Consider the following 16,011-nt stretch of genomic DNA (forward strand, 5'->3'; position numbering starts at 1 on the left):
CTGGTCATGTCATCACATGTCAACCCTGGCTGTTGGATGTCTATATTTTGTAGGACAGACCTGTATTGCTTAAAGGTGTAGAGATAGTGGGATATATTATTGTTAAATTATTTTTTTAGTGTATATACACACATGTATATATATGTAGCTTTTAACAGGGCTTTTTCATTTGAGAATTAGATTGTTAGTTTGTTTAGAATACTTACTCATAAGTTGAGTTCCAAAGAAAAAGGAAAAGTATCCTCTAATCTCTGCCCTTTATGTCTTCATAAAATTCACAAAGTTGCAAAACAGGAATAGCACACATCAAGAAGTGTGGCAATAGGAAGAAACATTTGGTTTTACTTATTTTTTTTTTTTTTTTTAAGATTTTATTTATTCATGATAGTCACAGAGAGAGAGAGAGAGAGAGAGGCTGAGACACAGGCAGAGGGAGAAGCAGGCTCCATGCACCGGGAGCCCGACGTGGGATTCGATCCCGGGTCTCCAGGATCGCGCCCTGGGCCAAAGGCAGGCGCCAAACCGCTGCGCCACCCAGGGATCCCGTGGTTTTACTTATTATAGTTATGTTGAACAAGGGACTTTTCCAGGAACTTAATTTTGTGTTTCATTTTGCAGATTGTATAGTTACACTTATCAACATTTTATATAAACTAGTTTACTTTTAAATTAAGTTAAATTTATTTTAATTAATTTTTGTGTGTGTGTGTGAAACCACTTTTTGGGTTCATTTCCTCTCTCCCTCATGCCTCATGATGTTGAGGGGAGGGGGCAGGCAGGCTGCTTCATGGATTCACTGATAGGCAGTTGGTGAGTTTGCCTTAGTGCATGTAATTCTGCCTTGAAGGTTCATGCCTACTTCACTAGCTTTTTAAGCCACGTGGATTTGTGTTGGAAAATGCATCTGATTTCTTTCTTGATCTTTCTCAAGCCTGGTTTGAACCCTGGAACACAATTGCAGCCTTCACTGCCTTATTACCCTCAGATGGAGGTTATATTCTTTGGGGGTTTACTAAGGTGAGCTTAGTAAAGAAGATTAAACAGGAAGATTTATGATCTGCAGGGATAGAAGTTGTAGCGTTTAAGAATTAGAGGAATTCTTTCTTTGTTAGTACTATTTGTTGAAAGATAATGCATGGGGTGTCATCATCCTGTTTTTCTTTAATGTGACTTTTACTTATTTATTTTTGATGTGACTTTTATTGTCTTATTTGTAAATTGACATCTTCATTTTTTACATTAACTATTTTTGTAAAATGTGTCAAAGTATTGTGGCAGTAAGATCTAAAGTATAATTCACAAGTTTCATATCTTATATACTGTAAAACTTTTCTCTTTTAGGCATATGGATCAGGCTGTGATATTGTTATTTTGGCAAGTGACTTTGAATGTGTGCAGATCATTCCTGGTGCTAAGCATGGAAACATTCAAGTCAGCTGTGTGGAGTGTTCTAACCAACATGGAAGAGTAAGGGATTTAATTACCTTATTAAATGTCATCTTTTAATGTATTCCTATCCTTTTATACAAGGCTTACCTATAGTTTCTTATTAATATGCTTGCTTAGATGGTTATTGGTGGATAAAGTGATAGGATGTCTACAAATTGAAAGGGGCCATTAAGCTGATAATGTGATAATTATTCTACCCATTATACGGTCTTAAAAGATCCTTAGGCCTCAGAATTCTGTGCATACTGATATGCTAGTTGATAGTTCTAGCAACTATTAAGCCAATAGTAAGGAAGTAAACTTTCATCTTCTCAGCATAGCATCCCTTATCTCACCCAAATTATAATAACAAATTTTTTTTATCAAGTTTAGCTAATTGTTGATGTCTAATATATTCATCATATAGCAGCTGCTTTGTAAAGCTTCTGTTAATTTAATGAAAGTTTGTTGAATGAAGAATTTTAAATTTTATTCATTTAGACTTTCAAACAGAGGCCTTATTTTTTAGATAGTTTCAAATTGAATTTAAATTTAAAAATGAAGTAATTTACATTTCATCAAATGTACCTCTTCCCCAAAATATACATCAAATGTAATATACATCAAATTTTGGTTATATGTAAAGTAAGTATAGCATATTTGCTATGTACTCTAGCAGTTCAGTAAGGCCAGTACAGTATAGAAGGGTTAAATGTCTATACAATATAAAAACGAGACTTTTCATGTAATTAGGGTAATAATTTAAATAGTCTTAATGTTCGAAAACTTTTTCTTTACTGAGAAGTAACAAATTTTATCAAAGATATGTAAAATCGGAATTTTCATGGAGATAAATAGTAATGATACAAACTCATGCCAAATAATACATTTTTATTATACTATTTTTTAGTGTCCCACTCTGTTGCTTGTATCAAGCTTTAGTATTTGTATGAATGTGGCATGATATGACAGTCTAGTGACATAATTGACCTAGTATTGAAACACTGAATTTCCTGGTGTTTTTGATAATTGCTTCTTGCTTTTCTGATTTTTTTCCCTCAGTTTTTTTCCCCTAAATGTTGCTTACTCTTTAGAAAGCACTGACAGTACCAGATTTCTTTCATTAATTTTTCAGTGCTCATCTCCCTAAGCCAAATAAAGTATCTTTAAACCTGTCTAGAATTGTATGATACTTTTCAGAGATGGGTTTTAATAAATTATTTATGTGCTGGTGACAATCACAATAAAATTATCTGGTAGCAAAGTTTTTTTTCATATGTAAGGCTTCGGTGGTCATAACCATGTTCCGACTTTTCCTTACCTGGTTGAAAATAAACAAGCAAAACTGGTACTTTTGATTTATTGTTTTTATTTCCATCTTCTTTTACTTCCTTTATTCCCAGTCCTTGTGGTGATAACTTTGCATTTATGACCTTATTATGTTAGGTAATTGTAATCATTTATTCATTCACTGACATGTTGAATGTGATCATTCATAACACTTTTTGCCTGAGTGTTTACTTCAGCTGGGCATTGTAAGTAGCTTCCTCCCCACCATTGTGGATTAAAAGCTTTTTCTTGGAAAGAGTGTTAGATATTAAGTAACAGTGAAAATCACTCTTACACGTGAGAGTGCTCTGAAATGACAGACCTTTTTGTCTGGCCTTAAAAGAACATATATGTGATTTCGTTTTATAGGTTAACCTTTGGGGATGTCAGCAGAGGTGGTTTTTGGTCTATTCCTTGTAGTTGATTCCCCTTTGAGAAGAGGACGAGCTGGGAATTAGCTTTCAAGGAATTACTGTAAAACAGGTTCTGGTATCTTCTAGATACCTTTTTATCAGATGTGTGTCCTGAAGCAAAATCCTGCTGGCCCCCAAATCTCTAACTTCAGTTCACTTAGATATCTATGTCAGTTCTTTCTCTTCCAGTTGGAGTGGAGTCTGATTTCTCCTTCATCCATTTTCTCTATTCCTTCTAGATGGCTTTCCCCATTGGTGTTTTTTGTTTTGTGGTATAATTAATGTCATTTTATTTGATATATTTTGCATACCCGTTTAGTACTTTTTTGATGTCTTTTACTACTTTTCATGGTTTTTATATTATTTTCTCTGGATTATGAAATTTCTGACAGATGTGCCATTGAAATGCATCTTTGTTAATAAAGTTGCTCCTATGTTTAAAAAATTCTTATAGAAAAGGATGATTTCTTTGAACAGATCAACCTGGTATTTGATATGTAAAATAAAGCCTGCTGAATTTTGGCAACGGAGAAGAGATTCTTAAGTCCAGTACTTTTTCACTTATATTTATGGAATGGAATAAATCATAAATACTATATTGGGATTGTATTATATGTAATTGTATTATTTATATGTATATATATTATATTGTATTATATATATTATATATTTATTAATGTGAAAAGGATGTTTTCTTTTCCTAAATGTTAATGCTTTGTTCATTTCTTTTTAGATTGCAGCTTCATATGGTAATGCTGTTTGTATTTTTGAGCCCTTGGGCATAAATTCTCACAAGAGAAATTGTGTAAGTATTAAATGGTAGTAGACGTTTTTTAGAGGTAAGTGTAGAATCCAGTGGGTAGCAGTAAGGAGCTCCTTAGAAGCTAGGGCTGAAGGTGAATATCCATGTGAAGTTGGTCTGGTGCCATATGGTGTAAGATCTTTTACATTCACTAGGGATATAGATATTTTAGAAGTCCAGTTTTCTACAGTACTGCTAATTGAGATTTCCTATGTTAAATATAAAAATTAGTGAAAGGGAATAAAGGGAAAGGAGAGAAAATGAGTGAAAATATCAATGAGGGTGACAAAACATGAGAGATGCCTAACTCTGGGAAATGAACAAGGGGTAGTGGAAAGGGAGGTGGGCGGGGGGGGTTGGATTGACTGGGTGATGGGCACTGAGAGGGGCACTTGGCGGATGAGCACTGGGTGTTATGCTAAATGTTGGCAAATTGAACTCCAATAAAAAAAAAATTAAAAAAAAGATTTCCCGTGTTAATTTGGATCTACCTTAGTTGAACTACTGTTATTTCTTGTCTAGATTACTAGCATAGTCTCTATGTTTTATGTTCCTCTCTCCCCTTCTCTATTCTCAGCAGCAGGTCATGACACACTTCTCTGCTGAAAACTCCGTGTTTCTCTCAGCCTCAAAGCCAAAAAGCCTTAGAATAGACCGTAGCCTTTCTTTACTTCAGTAACCACTTACCACCTCTCAGAGCTCAACTCCTACTATTTTTGTCCTCTCTGATGTCACTCCAACCACACTGGCATTCTCACTGTTGTTTGAACAGTTACTTTTCCCCTCTTAGGGTCTTTACGTTGTTTTTTCTCTTCTCTGGAAAGTTTGTTTCTCTAGCTAGCTTCAGGGCCCGCTCTTGCAGATCCTGTAAATCTCTGCTCAGTAATACCTTTTAGTCGGGGTCCACCCATTTTAAAAACTGCCATTTGCTTCTACCACCTTTATTTTATCCCCCCATCCTCCTATTTTTAACTTTTTTCCATAGCACTTATCTTGTTTATTTGTTATTTACTGTTTAAAGTGTAAACTCCATGAGGGTATGTATGGAACTCTTTTGTTTGTTCACCGATGCTTCTGAAATACTTAGAACAGGATCTGGAACATAGTAGATGCTTCTCAATATTTGTTTAGGACTCCTGGGTGGCTCAGTGATTGAGCATCTGCCTTAGGCTCGGGTCATGGTCCCAGGGTCTGGGATCAAGTCCCACATTGAGATTCCTGCAGGGAACCTCCTTTCCCTCTGCCTGTGTCTTTGCCTCTCTCTCTCTCTGTGTCTTTCATAAATAAATAAATAACATCTTTAAAAATAAAAAAGTAGAAAAAAAAATGAAAAAAAAATAAAAAAGTAGATAAATACTTGTTTAATGAAGGAGTTAGGAACTCGGTAAACTAATCAGCTAAGTGGTCTAGCATATTATATTGAGAACCATTCAGATTCATTCTGGTGCTATGTTTAATTCCACTTAAAATTGAGAAAACCTTATATGGTTGGAATTGTTAACCCTTAAAAAATTACTATGGACATTAAAACGCCATTATCACTCATGAATAGTCAAAAGTACCAGCGTGAAATCTGAATGCCAAGAGTATATATATAGTTAGTAGTAAATTAAAAAAAATTCATAAATGCATTCAAAAAGTAGATTTGATATTTTTCATTAAATATATGTATTTGATTATTTCTTTTCATATTTCAAAAAAGTTTTTAAGTTAAATTTATAGATGCAATTTAAAATATGATAGTATCAGGAAGTGGGTGTCACATCTTAGAGTGCTTGAGTCACCTAGGGTACATATTAAAATTCAGATTTCAGGTCTCATCTTCAAAATTTCTGCTGTGGAGTTGGCCCACATATTGCACTGTGAGAAATGCTAAAGAAAAGACTATTAGGGGTTTCTCTAGTTTTAGGAATGATTTGATTATTACTCTAAAAATAGATGTTAATCAGTGTTTGAAATACTGTTTTGACTTTTGTTTGATCAGCAGTGGTAGGGTTAAAAAAAAAAGCATTTTCTTTAAAAAATATAAAATTATTTTTAGATAATGAAATTCAGGTTTTTTTTTTTTAAAGTGTTTTGTTTTGTTTTTTTTTTTAATTTTTTTGTTAACTTTTATTTATTTATGATAGTCACAGAGAGAGAGAGAGGCAGAGACATAGGCAGAGGGAGAAGCAGGCTCCATGCACTGGGAGCCCGACGTGGGATTCGATCCCGGGTCTCCAGGATCACGCCTTGGGCCAAAGGCAGGCGCTAAACCGCTGCGCCACCCAGGGATCCCGTAATTCAGGTTTTGCAGTTATTCTCAATAGTCATGATATCTTGAATGAAGTATTAAGTATTTAAAAAATATGAGTAGAGAGGGAATTGTTGTTTATTAAACTATTATTACTTGCCAAGCAATTAATGTAGAACTTGCCTAGGGTGACATGGCTATTACACTATACTTTCATAAAAGGACATTTTATATTTATTTACACAAATAAATGTCTGAACTTTGTTTACTTACTGTATTTCATGGGAAAGGCCTTTGCTTTTTACATTTTAAATCTTTTTAAAGCTTTTAGAATGTAAATGGTAAGGAAAAAAACGCAGGAATATTCAAATAAATATGACATGTGTAATATAGGTTTGTGGATTGTATATATTGTATAGTTCAAATTTACTGACTTTGGGAACTATATCTAGTTTTATTTTAGACATTGAGTCCATCAGATTATGATAATTTACATTTCTTTCTAATGTGCTTTTATTTTGTTTTCACAAACATTTACTGAGCATCTGCATATGTTCCAGCCATTACAGCACTCGGGACACAAGCTTATTATGGCATAATTACTGCTCTGCAGAGTTAGAATTTAATAGGAGAGTCAGACATATGAATGGATAATTCTCCAGTGTGACCACTGTTATAATGGTAGAATATAGAGTGCTGAGTGCTGCCAGGGTGTCAGAAGAGGCCACACCGCAAAAGGGATGATGTAGCTGGATCTTGATGTAAGCATAGTGGTTTGCAGGTAGAGGAGAGAGAAGCAGCATATCCTAAGTATGAGAATGTGTTTATAGACATGGAAGGAAGCCTGAGATAATATGCTTTGTTTGGGTATGGCACGCGCTTGTTATGGTAGAATAAATGATAAGTGGAACTATTGGATATTATTTTAGAAACAATATTTCGAATATAATAGTGAAGTATTTACATCTTTTATTTTTTAAATATATTTTTTAGTTTATTTACTCATGAGAGACACACACACAGAGAGAGGCAGAGACACAGGCAGAGAGAGAAGCAGGCTCCATGCAGGGAGCCCGATGTGGGACTCGATCCTGGGTCTCCAGGATCACACCCTGGACTGAAGGCGGCACTAAACCGCTGAGCCACCCTGGCTGCCCTACATCTTTGTTTTAGATCATAACGTCTTAAGTCAAAGAAAATTATACAGTGGTAGTGTTTGTGGAGATTACTTTAAAAGACCTATGTTTTTCTTTTTTCTTTCTATGTTTCAGCAACTCAAGTGTCAGTGGCTTAAAACTGGGCAGTTTTTTTTGAGCTCTGTGACGTACAATTTAGCATGGGACCCTCAAGGTATTTAATGATTATATTTAGAGATTATGAAGAGTAAATGTGGATTTTAAATGTATGATTACAATGTGATATAGTCTCATAATAAGAAAATGATCAGTAGTATATTTATTTTTTGCTAGTGGATAAGTGTTGGTATGCACTGCTTTGTACAGTGCTTAATTTACTATTAGTTCTGTGCTTTTTCCTATGCCTTTGAATGTCTTATTCCAAGAAACAGTGATGATTTGTTTTCTTAGTTAACGTGTGCTGTACTTTACTGTTACTGAAATAAAATCAGAAATAGGGCCCATAAAACCCCTATCTCATTTTATTATTTGTGTTTTAGGAAATTAATTGTCTTTAAATTTGAAAGATTAGAAGCCTCTAATGATAATGGCTGTTGCCTCTTTTTACAGTCATGATTAATGAGGGTAATTTTTATGGTCCGCATAGAAAAACAAATTTCATTAATCTTTAGTTAAGTTGTATATCCTGAGAACATTCTGTGTTTATATATCAGAAATTTTTGGGTTTGTTTTGTTATACTTTTTTTTTTTTTTAAGATTTACGTGATATTCAATAGCCCTTTGCCAGTACTATCTTTTCTTTTTTTGTTCTCATGTCTCTCCTGAGAACTACTCTTTCTTGGGTAGTGGATTCTTAGAACTTTAAAATGGATATGCCCCAACTATTTTTCATAGACAGTATCGCTTATTCTTTGTAGAATAGTTTATAGACCTAAAGACAAGCCCACATATTCATTTCTTTCTCCATATAATTCTTGTTTATTCATCAGAACTTTCTTTAAATTTCAGATAACAGATTGTTGACAGCAACTGATTCTATTCAGCTGTGGGCTCCTCCAGGAGGTGACATTCTGGAAGAGGAGGAAGAAATTGATAATAAAATTCCTCCAGTTTTAAATGATTGGAAGTGCATCTGGCAGTGCAAGTTAGTATCTGAATTGTTCATTAATTTTTAAAAAAGCTTCCTAAAATATATTCCCTTTCCACAGTGATAGTACTATTACATTTAGAAGCCTAGGAAGTGGACCTTTTCTAACCAAAACCCATTATAATATTACCCTTCAGTCTATGTTGCAGTTGATTGTTTAAAAACAAAAATATTTGCATAGTTATAACCTCAGGACTTGAGTAGATAAGGTTGACATGTGGAAATTACTCATTAATGGATGAGATATGGGTGGGGAAGAGGAAGATGTGATGAAAGTTGCCAGCCGTTCTTTAGTGGAAGAATGGCTGTACCATTGACAATATGGATTATGTGAAGGGGACCGATTAGCCAGGGGGGGATGGTGAGCTCAATTTTTAACATGTTATATTTAAGATGTTGGTAGGACATATAGGCATATATCTTTTCTGCATGTTGATTGTATTCTTTGGACCCCCAAAGTAAACTTCAGATTCGTTTTATTAATTAATTTATATTTTGGGGGAGGTGAAATTTTTTATTTTTAGAAAACACTCTAGTTATGAAAATCTTATTTTGACCATTTATATATAGATTTTGACCATTTACATATAAGTGTTCTAGATTTTTAAAATGCTGACTGTTTAACTTTGGTTTTTTTAGGACCTCAGTATCTGTGCATTTGATGGAATGGTCCCCTGATGGTGAATATTTTGCTACTGCTGGAAAGGTAAAGGACCAAATAAAACATAAAAGAAACAAAACATTTAAAAGTGTTCCTTTTTTATTTTCATTTTCAGTTTTCTTGTCTGTGAAATTGGGATAATCCTACTTTGCAAAACTGACCTGAGGGAATAGTAATAGTATTTGTGAAAGAATCTGGCATGTTTCCCATAGGTAGTATGTGCTTGGGAAAATAAATGGCTATTATTATTATTATTATTATTATTATTATTATTATTATTGTTATTATTTAACCTTTCTTTAACATTTACATTTATTTGAAATTAATTTTAAGTTTAAAGAACAGTATATGTAAGTAACTTAAAAAGCGAGATAGTACTACTAGATTCACAATGAAAAGAAGCACTTTTTTGACCCTGTTGTTAATTTCTGTGTCCTGGAGGCAGTTATACATCAAATTGCGTATTTTGGTATTTCTTTTCATGTTTCTAAACAACTTGCTTATGCTCCTATCTCTTGACTTTTTTTTCCTTTGTTTTATGTATCTCCTCTTGCCTTCCTACTATGGAAGCTGAGATCTGAGCCCTTTAGCTGCTTGCCCCCATCCCCATCTCCACTTCTACCACATACACATGTTCACTTCCTTTCCTCCTATCTTCCTGCTGTATGTAGATAGCTCATGATATTTGGGTAAATGTTCACATTATTAAGATTGGGTAAAGTACTCTTCACAGAACAATTACTTTGGAGTTACCAGTTACTTTGTTTTACTATTTGCTTCATTTTCTACATACTTAATTCATCTGCAAACCTCTGACAGTCTTTGGATCTCCTCTCCGTGTAACCCCACCTAGGGGGGGGGGGGTCCTGAAAATGTGTGTTCTCTCTGCCCTACTCTGGCTTAGTTACTCTCCAAGCTTAAAATAGCAGAATTTTCTTTTACCAACCTTAGGAGATTCTCTTTGCCCTGTTTCTTAGCATCATTTATTTTCTTTCCTTGTTCTGATGGAGATACCCTCTAAGTAAGTTTCTGAGAAGGGTGAATGGGCAAAATTTTTTTAAGGTGTTATAAGCCTACACAATTATTCTTCTTTTATGCTTGATTTGACTGGACATAGAATTAGTTTGAAAATTTTCTCTCATAACATTTTATGTCCTGGTTCCGTTGCCTTCTAGCCACCAGGGTTGCTATTTGAGAAGGGCAGTGCCATTAGGATGGCACCCCCCTCCCACTCTGCCCCCCCCGCCCCCCCCATCTCCAGTTTGTAGGTTTTAAAAACCTTCCCTTTATTCCTAAGGTTCTGAGATTTCCAGATGATGTCGTGGATGAGTCAGTCATGTATAAATACTTTAAGGGTATACCTCTAAGGAAAAAAGAGTTTTGTGCTCAGGTAATATGGTAGGTTTGTTTAATCTGAAAACTCTTCAGTTCAGGAGATTACTTTGTATTATTTCTTTTTTTTTTTTTTCCTTCTCTTCATGTTCTCTTGGTTTCTTTCTGAATTTCCCCTTAACTCAGAGGTGGATCATTTTTTACTGATCTTCTAATTTACCTTTTCTCTTTTCTTCCAGTTTTTTCATTTCTTCATTTTTTAATTTAAATTCTGGAGCATTTTTCCACTTTGAAGTAATTTTTTTCTGCTGTCACATGTTAATTTTCAAGAAGTTTTTCTTCTATGAATGTTCATTTTAGTTACCAAATATTTCATAAGTGTAAAGGAATATATATGAAATATGAAATATATATATGTAGTATAATACACATTTACCTACCATCTAATTTGGGGCAAAGAACAATAAAACTGATAGGTTCCTTATCTTCTTGCTTGCATCATCTGCTTCCTCCCCCACCAGACAACCAGAATCTTGAATTTTACAGTTATTTCATTGTTTTTTAAAATAATTTCACATGTATAAATTCCCAAATAGCATAATGTTTAGTTTTGCATGGTTTTGAACTTACAAAAATTATACCGTAAAGTTATTGAAATACAGCATCAAGATATAAAAAAATAAATTTTTGATAATCATTTGTGTACTTCTTAGTTAATGCTTCAGTAACAAAAAATGACGTTTAAAAATCACAAGGTAAAGTTTAATTGTACATAGTTGTTGTATATGAAATTAAAGCTTTTATATTACACTACAAGGCAAGAATGGGTTTTCCAAGAATTCATCCTTTTTGAGTTGATCTCTAGTTGTAGAACACTTAACTGTTTTGTGGCTGAGTAGTTGGCCCAGAGGTAGTTGCTCAACAGGTGACATAATAGACAGGAAGAATGCAGAATATTATAGGCAGAAAGACCACAGTCACATGCATTTCAGTAGTTACTAATAACTCACAATTTCAAAGTAGCAAGGGATGTAAAAAACATTTTGAGATATTTATAGCAGCTGTCATGTAATATTAAAATATCTGTAATTTCTGTTGGAGACAAGGTCGTGGGTGCCACTAACACTGCTTTGGTTTGTTGCTTATATGCATAACTGGAATTTAGCATTTCCAGTTAGCAGTTATGAAAATAGAGAAGTAATTGTTTTTCACCACTCAAGTTCATGGTAACTTTGGGTCTCAGATGTCTCAGTTTCTCAAGAAGCAGATCCCGAGACAAGAATTCGAGTATAAATAATTAATATGGGGAATGATCACCAAGAAATATATTGGTTTTGAGGCAGGGAAGTGAAGGTGCTTCATAAAGGGAGTGTTATCATGCAAGGAATTAATAGACTTGGATCTCCAGGTAACTGGTTCCTCACAACATTGTCTTTGTTCCTCACCCATATTCATCATATATATCAGTTGTTGGTTGGAGCTAGTTAGGGGCAGGGCATTAATTCTCAGCACTCAAAACAACTCCTAGAAAACCTCAGGCAAAAATATAGACACAGTCACTTAGGTTTGGCACACTAAAATGCTAAGACATGAGAGGATATAGGATCTATCAGAAATACCTTTTATATCTTGAATTCTGTCCACAGGCCCCATGGGTTAGGGGATCTCAGACAAGAACCTATGGCCTAAATCTGAACATTTGTTTGTTTTTTTTTTGTCTTCCACATTTATGACTAAAATTCATGTGGAATAATTTTTAGATCTGGTTTGAGGAAGAAGTCAAGTTGGATTTTTTCCTATGTGGATATCCAGTTGTCCAGCACAATTTATTGAAAAGCCTCATCTTTCTCCATTGCTCTGTGTTACCACTTTTGTCACAGAATCCAGTGTCCATGTTTGTGTGTATGTTTCTGGGTTATTTTCTCTCATTTTCTTTCATTGTCTTTTCTTATACCAGTGCCACCTATCCTAATTGTTCTATCTTCATATCTGATACAGCAAATCTTCCCAACTTTAAGATGATCTTTTCTATTCTTAGCCCTTTGTATTTTCAAAATAGTGTTTGGATAAGTACCCAGTAGTGGAATTTTTACCAGACAAGATGGTATTTCCGTTTTTAATTTTTTGAAGAACATCCACCCTCTTTCCCACTGTGGCTGTATTAGTTTACATTTTCACCACCAATGCAGGAGGGTTCCCTTTTTTTTCAATCCTCACCAAGGCCTTTTGCATTTTCATGTAAATTTTAGGATAAACCTGATAATTTTAAAAAAACTAACAAAGATCTCTTGTGATTTTGATTAGTTTTTCTTTCCTTTTTTTTTTTTTTAAAGATTTATTTTTATTTATTTATTATAGACATAGAGAGAGAGAGGTAGAGACACAGGCAGAGGGAGAAGCAAGCTCCATGCCGGGAGCCCGGGGACTCGATCCTGGGACTCCAGGATCACGCCCTGGGCCCAAGGCAGGCGCGAAACCGCTGGGCCACCCAGGGATCCCCTGATTAGTTTTTCATTGACTCAGTAGGTCAGTTGGGGAGAATTGACATCTTTTTTTTTTTTTTTAATTTTTATTTATTTATGATAGTCACAGAGAGAGAGAGAGAGAGAGAGAGAGAGGCAGAGACACAGGCAGAGGGAGAAGCAGGCTCCATGCACCGGGAGCCCGACGTGGGATTCGATCCCGGGTCTCCAGGATCGCGCCCTGGGCCAAAGGCCGGCGCCAAACCGCTGCGCCACCCAGGGATCCCCAGAATTGACATCTTTACAGTTGAATTCCCATCATGAATGTAACATAGCCCTTCATTTATTTTAGAGCTTTTTATTTTTTATTTATTTTTTAGAGCTTTTTATTTTTATCAGTATTGTGTTAAAATATTTTTTTGTAGAGGCTCTAAACATTTATTAGACTCATTCCTAGATATTTCATATTTCCAGTGTTATAAATTGCATCATTACATAAATTTCATTTTATAATTGTTAGTGGTAGATAGAAATGCAGTCGATTTTTATATATTTGGTTTAAACCTAGCAGTCTTATTAAAGTCCCTGATTCTAATAAACCCTCTGTAGATTCCTTTGGTTTTGTATGTGCATAATCATATTATCTGTGAATAATGAGAGTTTTATTTCATCTTTTCTCCCAAATGTTGTATATCTTTTCCTTTTTTTATTACGGTGTCTAGGACCTCTAGTATAATGTTGAATAAAAGTAGTAAGAGTAGGTATCTTTTTCTTGTCCCCAATTTCAAAAGGATACCTTTTACTCTTTGCCTTTAATTATGTTTACTGTAGTTCTTTCTCAGATAAAGTACATTACCTTATTTATAGTTCCTAGAGGGGTTTTTAAAATTTTATTTTTTTTAAAGATTTTGTTTATTTATTCATGAAAGACACAGAGAGAGAGAGAGAGAGGCAGAGACACAGGCAGAGGGAGAAGCAAGCTCCATGTAGGATGCGACACGGGACTCGATCCTGGGACTCTGGGATCACACCCTGGGCCAAAGGCAGATGCCCAACCGCTGAGCCACCCAGGTGTTGTGGGTTTTTTTTTTTTTTTTAAAAGACAAATGTTGTTTAATCTTAGGAAATATTTTTCGTGAATCTAATGAGGTTATCATTTTTACTCTCTGAATAAGGAAATAGATGGACTTATTTTCAAATATTAAATAAACCTTGTGTTTCTGGAATAACCCCAACTTCATTATAATGCATTATCCTTGCTGGATTTGGTTTGCTAATGTTTTATTTAGGATTTGTGAGAGCTATGTGTTGGAATGAGATTTGGCAAATAATTTTTCCTTTTTTTTTAAATGTCCTTGACAGATTTGATATCAGTGTCATGCTGGCCTCGTAAAATGGATTGGAAAATTTTCTATTACTTACTGTATGAAAGAGTTTATGCAAGATCAGTGTAGTCTTTTTTTTAAAATTGTAGGATATTTAAATTTTTAGTAAACTTCTTATGTTAGAATAGTTTTAGATGTACAGAAAGGTTGTGAGGGTAGTACAGAGAGTTTCCATATATCCCACACCCAATTCCCTCTATTCTTAACATATGTTTGTATACATTTGTTATAATTAATGAACCACTATTGAAGATTGATGTAGTTTTATTCTCAAATATTTGCTGGTAAAGCCATCTGGACCATGAGTTTTCTTTGTAGATTTTGGTTTTTATTTTTTATTTTATTTTATTTTTTTAAGATTTTTTTTTATTTATTCATAGAGACAGAGAGAGAGAGAGGCACAGACACAGGCAGAAGGAGAAGCAGGCTCCATGGAGGAAGCTTGACGTGGGACTCGATCCCGGGTCTCTGGGATCATGCCCTGGACTGAAGGCGGTGTTAAACTGCTGAGCCACCCGGGCTGCCCAGATTTTGGTTTTTATTTTATTTTTATTTTTTTATTTTTTTTATTTTATTTTATTTTTTTAGATTTTGGTTTTTAAATAGTCATAGGCCTATTCATATTTTATATTTCTTTTTTAAAAAAATACTTTATTTAAATTCAGTTTGCCAACATCTAATATAACACCCAGTGCTCATCCCATCAAGTGCTCTCCTTAGTGCCCATTACCCAGTCACTCCATCCCTTTACTCTCCTTCCTTTTTGTAACCCTTTGTTTGTTTCCCAGAGTTAGGAATCTCTCATGGTTTGTCTTCCTCTCTAATTTTTCCCTGCTCAGTTTCCCTCCTTTTCCTTATAGTTCCTTTCACTATTTCTTATATTCCACATGTGAGTGAAACCATATGATGATTGTTTTTCTCCAGTTGGCTTATTTCACACACCATAATACTCTCCAGTTCTATTCATGTTGAAGCAAATGGTAGGTATTCATCCTTTCTCATGGCTGAGTAATATTCCATTGCATATATATACCACATATTCTTTATCCATTCATCTGTCAAAGGACGTTGTGGCTCCTTCCACAGTTTGGCTGTGGTGGACATTGCTGCTATGGACATTGGGGTGCAGTGTCTTGTTTCATTATGTATCTTTGGGGTAAATACCTAGTAGTGCAATTGCTGGGTCATAGGGTAGCTCTATTTTAACTTTTTGAGGAACATCCATACTGTTTTCCAGAGTGGCTGCACCAGCACTGTAAGAAGATTCCCCTTTCTCCACACCCTTGCCAACATTTGTTGTTTCCTGTCTTGTTAATTTTAGCTATTCTCACTGGTGTGAGGTGGTATCGTATCATTGTGCTTTTGATTTGTATTTTCCTGATGGCAAGTGATGTGGAACATGTTTTCATGTGTTTGTTGGCCATGTATAGATCTTATTTGGAGAAATGTCTGTTCATGTCTATTGCCCATTTCATGATTGGATTGATTGTTTCTTGGATGTTTGAGTTTGATAAATTCTTTATAGATCTTGTATACTAGCCCTTTATCTGATATGTCATTTGCAAACGTCTTCTCCCATTCTGTAGGTTGTCTTTTAGTTTTGTTGACTGTTTCCTTTGCTGTGGAGAGGCTTTTTATCTTAATGAAATCCCAACAGTTCATTTTTGCTTTTGCCTTTGGTGA

General features: G+C 34.7%; 1 protein-coding gene across 4 annotated transcripts in view; it reads left to right on the top strand.

Annotated features, from left to right (window-relative positions):
• The window catches only part of DMXL2 (Dmx like 2), a 157,326-nt gene that overhangs the window by 31,432 nt on the left and 109,883 nt on the right, over positions 1 to 16,011 (top strand). For all 4 annotated transcript variants that reach the window (XM_041743964.1, XM_041743966.1, XM_041743965.1 and 1 more), the window contains exons 2-6: positions 1,342 to 1,467; positions 3,904 to 3,975; positions 7,477 to 7,555; positions 8,350 to 8,485; positions 9,128 to 9,194. In XM_041743964.1, the coding sequence (XP_041599898.1) occupies positions 1,342 to 1,467; positions 3,904 to 3,975; positions 7,477 to 7,555; positions 8,350 to 8,485; positions 9,128 to 9,194 (480 nt within the window). The remainder of the gene's footprint in view (positions 1 to 1,341; positions 1,468 to 3,903; positions 3,976 to 7,476; positions 7,556 to 8,349; positions 8,486 to 9,127; positions 9,195 to 16,011) is intronic.

The sequence above is a fragment of the Vulpes lagopus genome, chromosome 2 (assembly GCF_018345385.1).
Source record: "Vulpes lagopus strain Blue_001 chromosome 2, ASM1834538v1, whole genome shotgun sequence".
NCBI lineage: Eukaryota > Metazoa > Chordata > Mammalia > Carnivora > Canidae > Vulpes > Vulpes lagopus.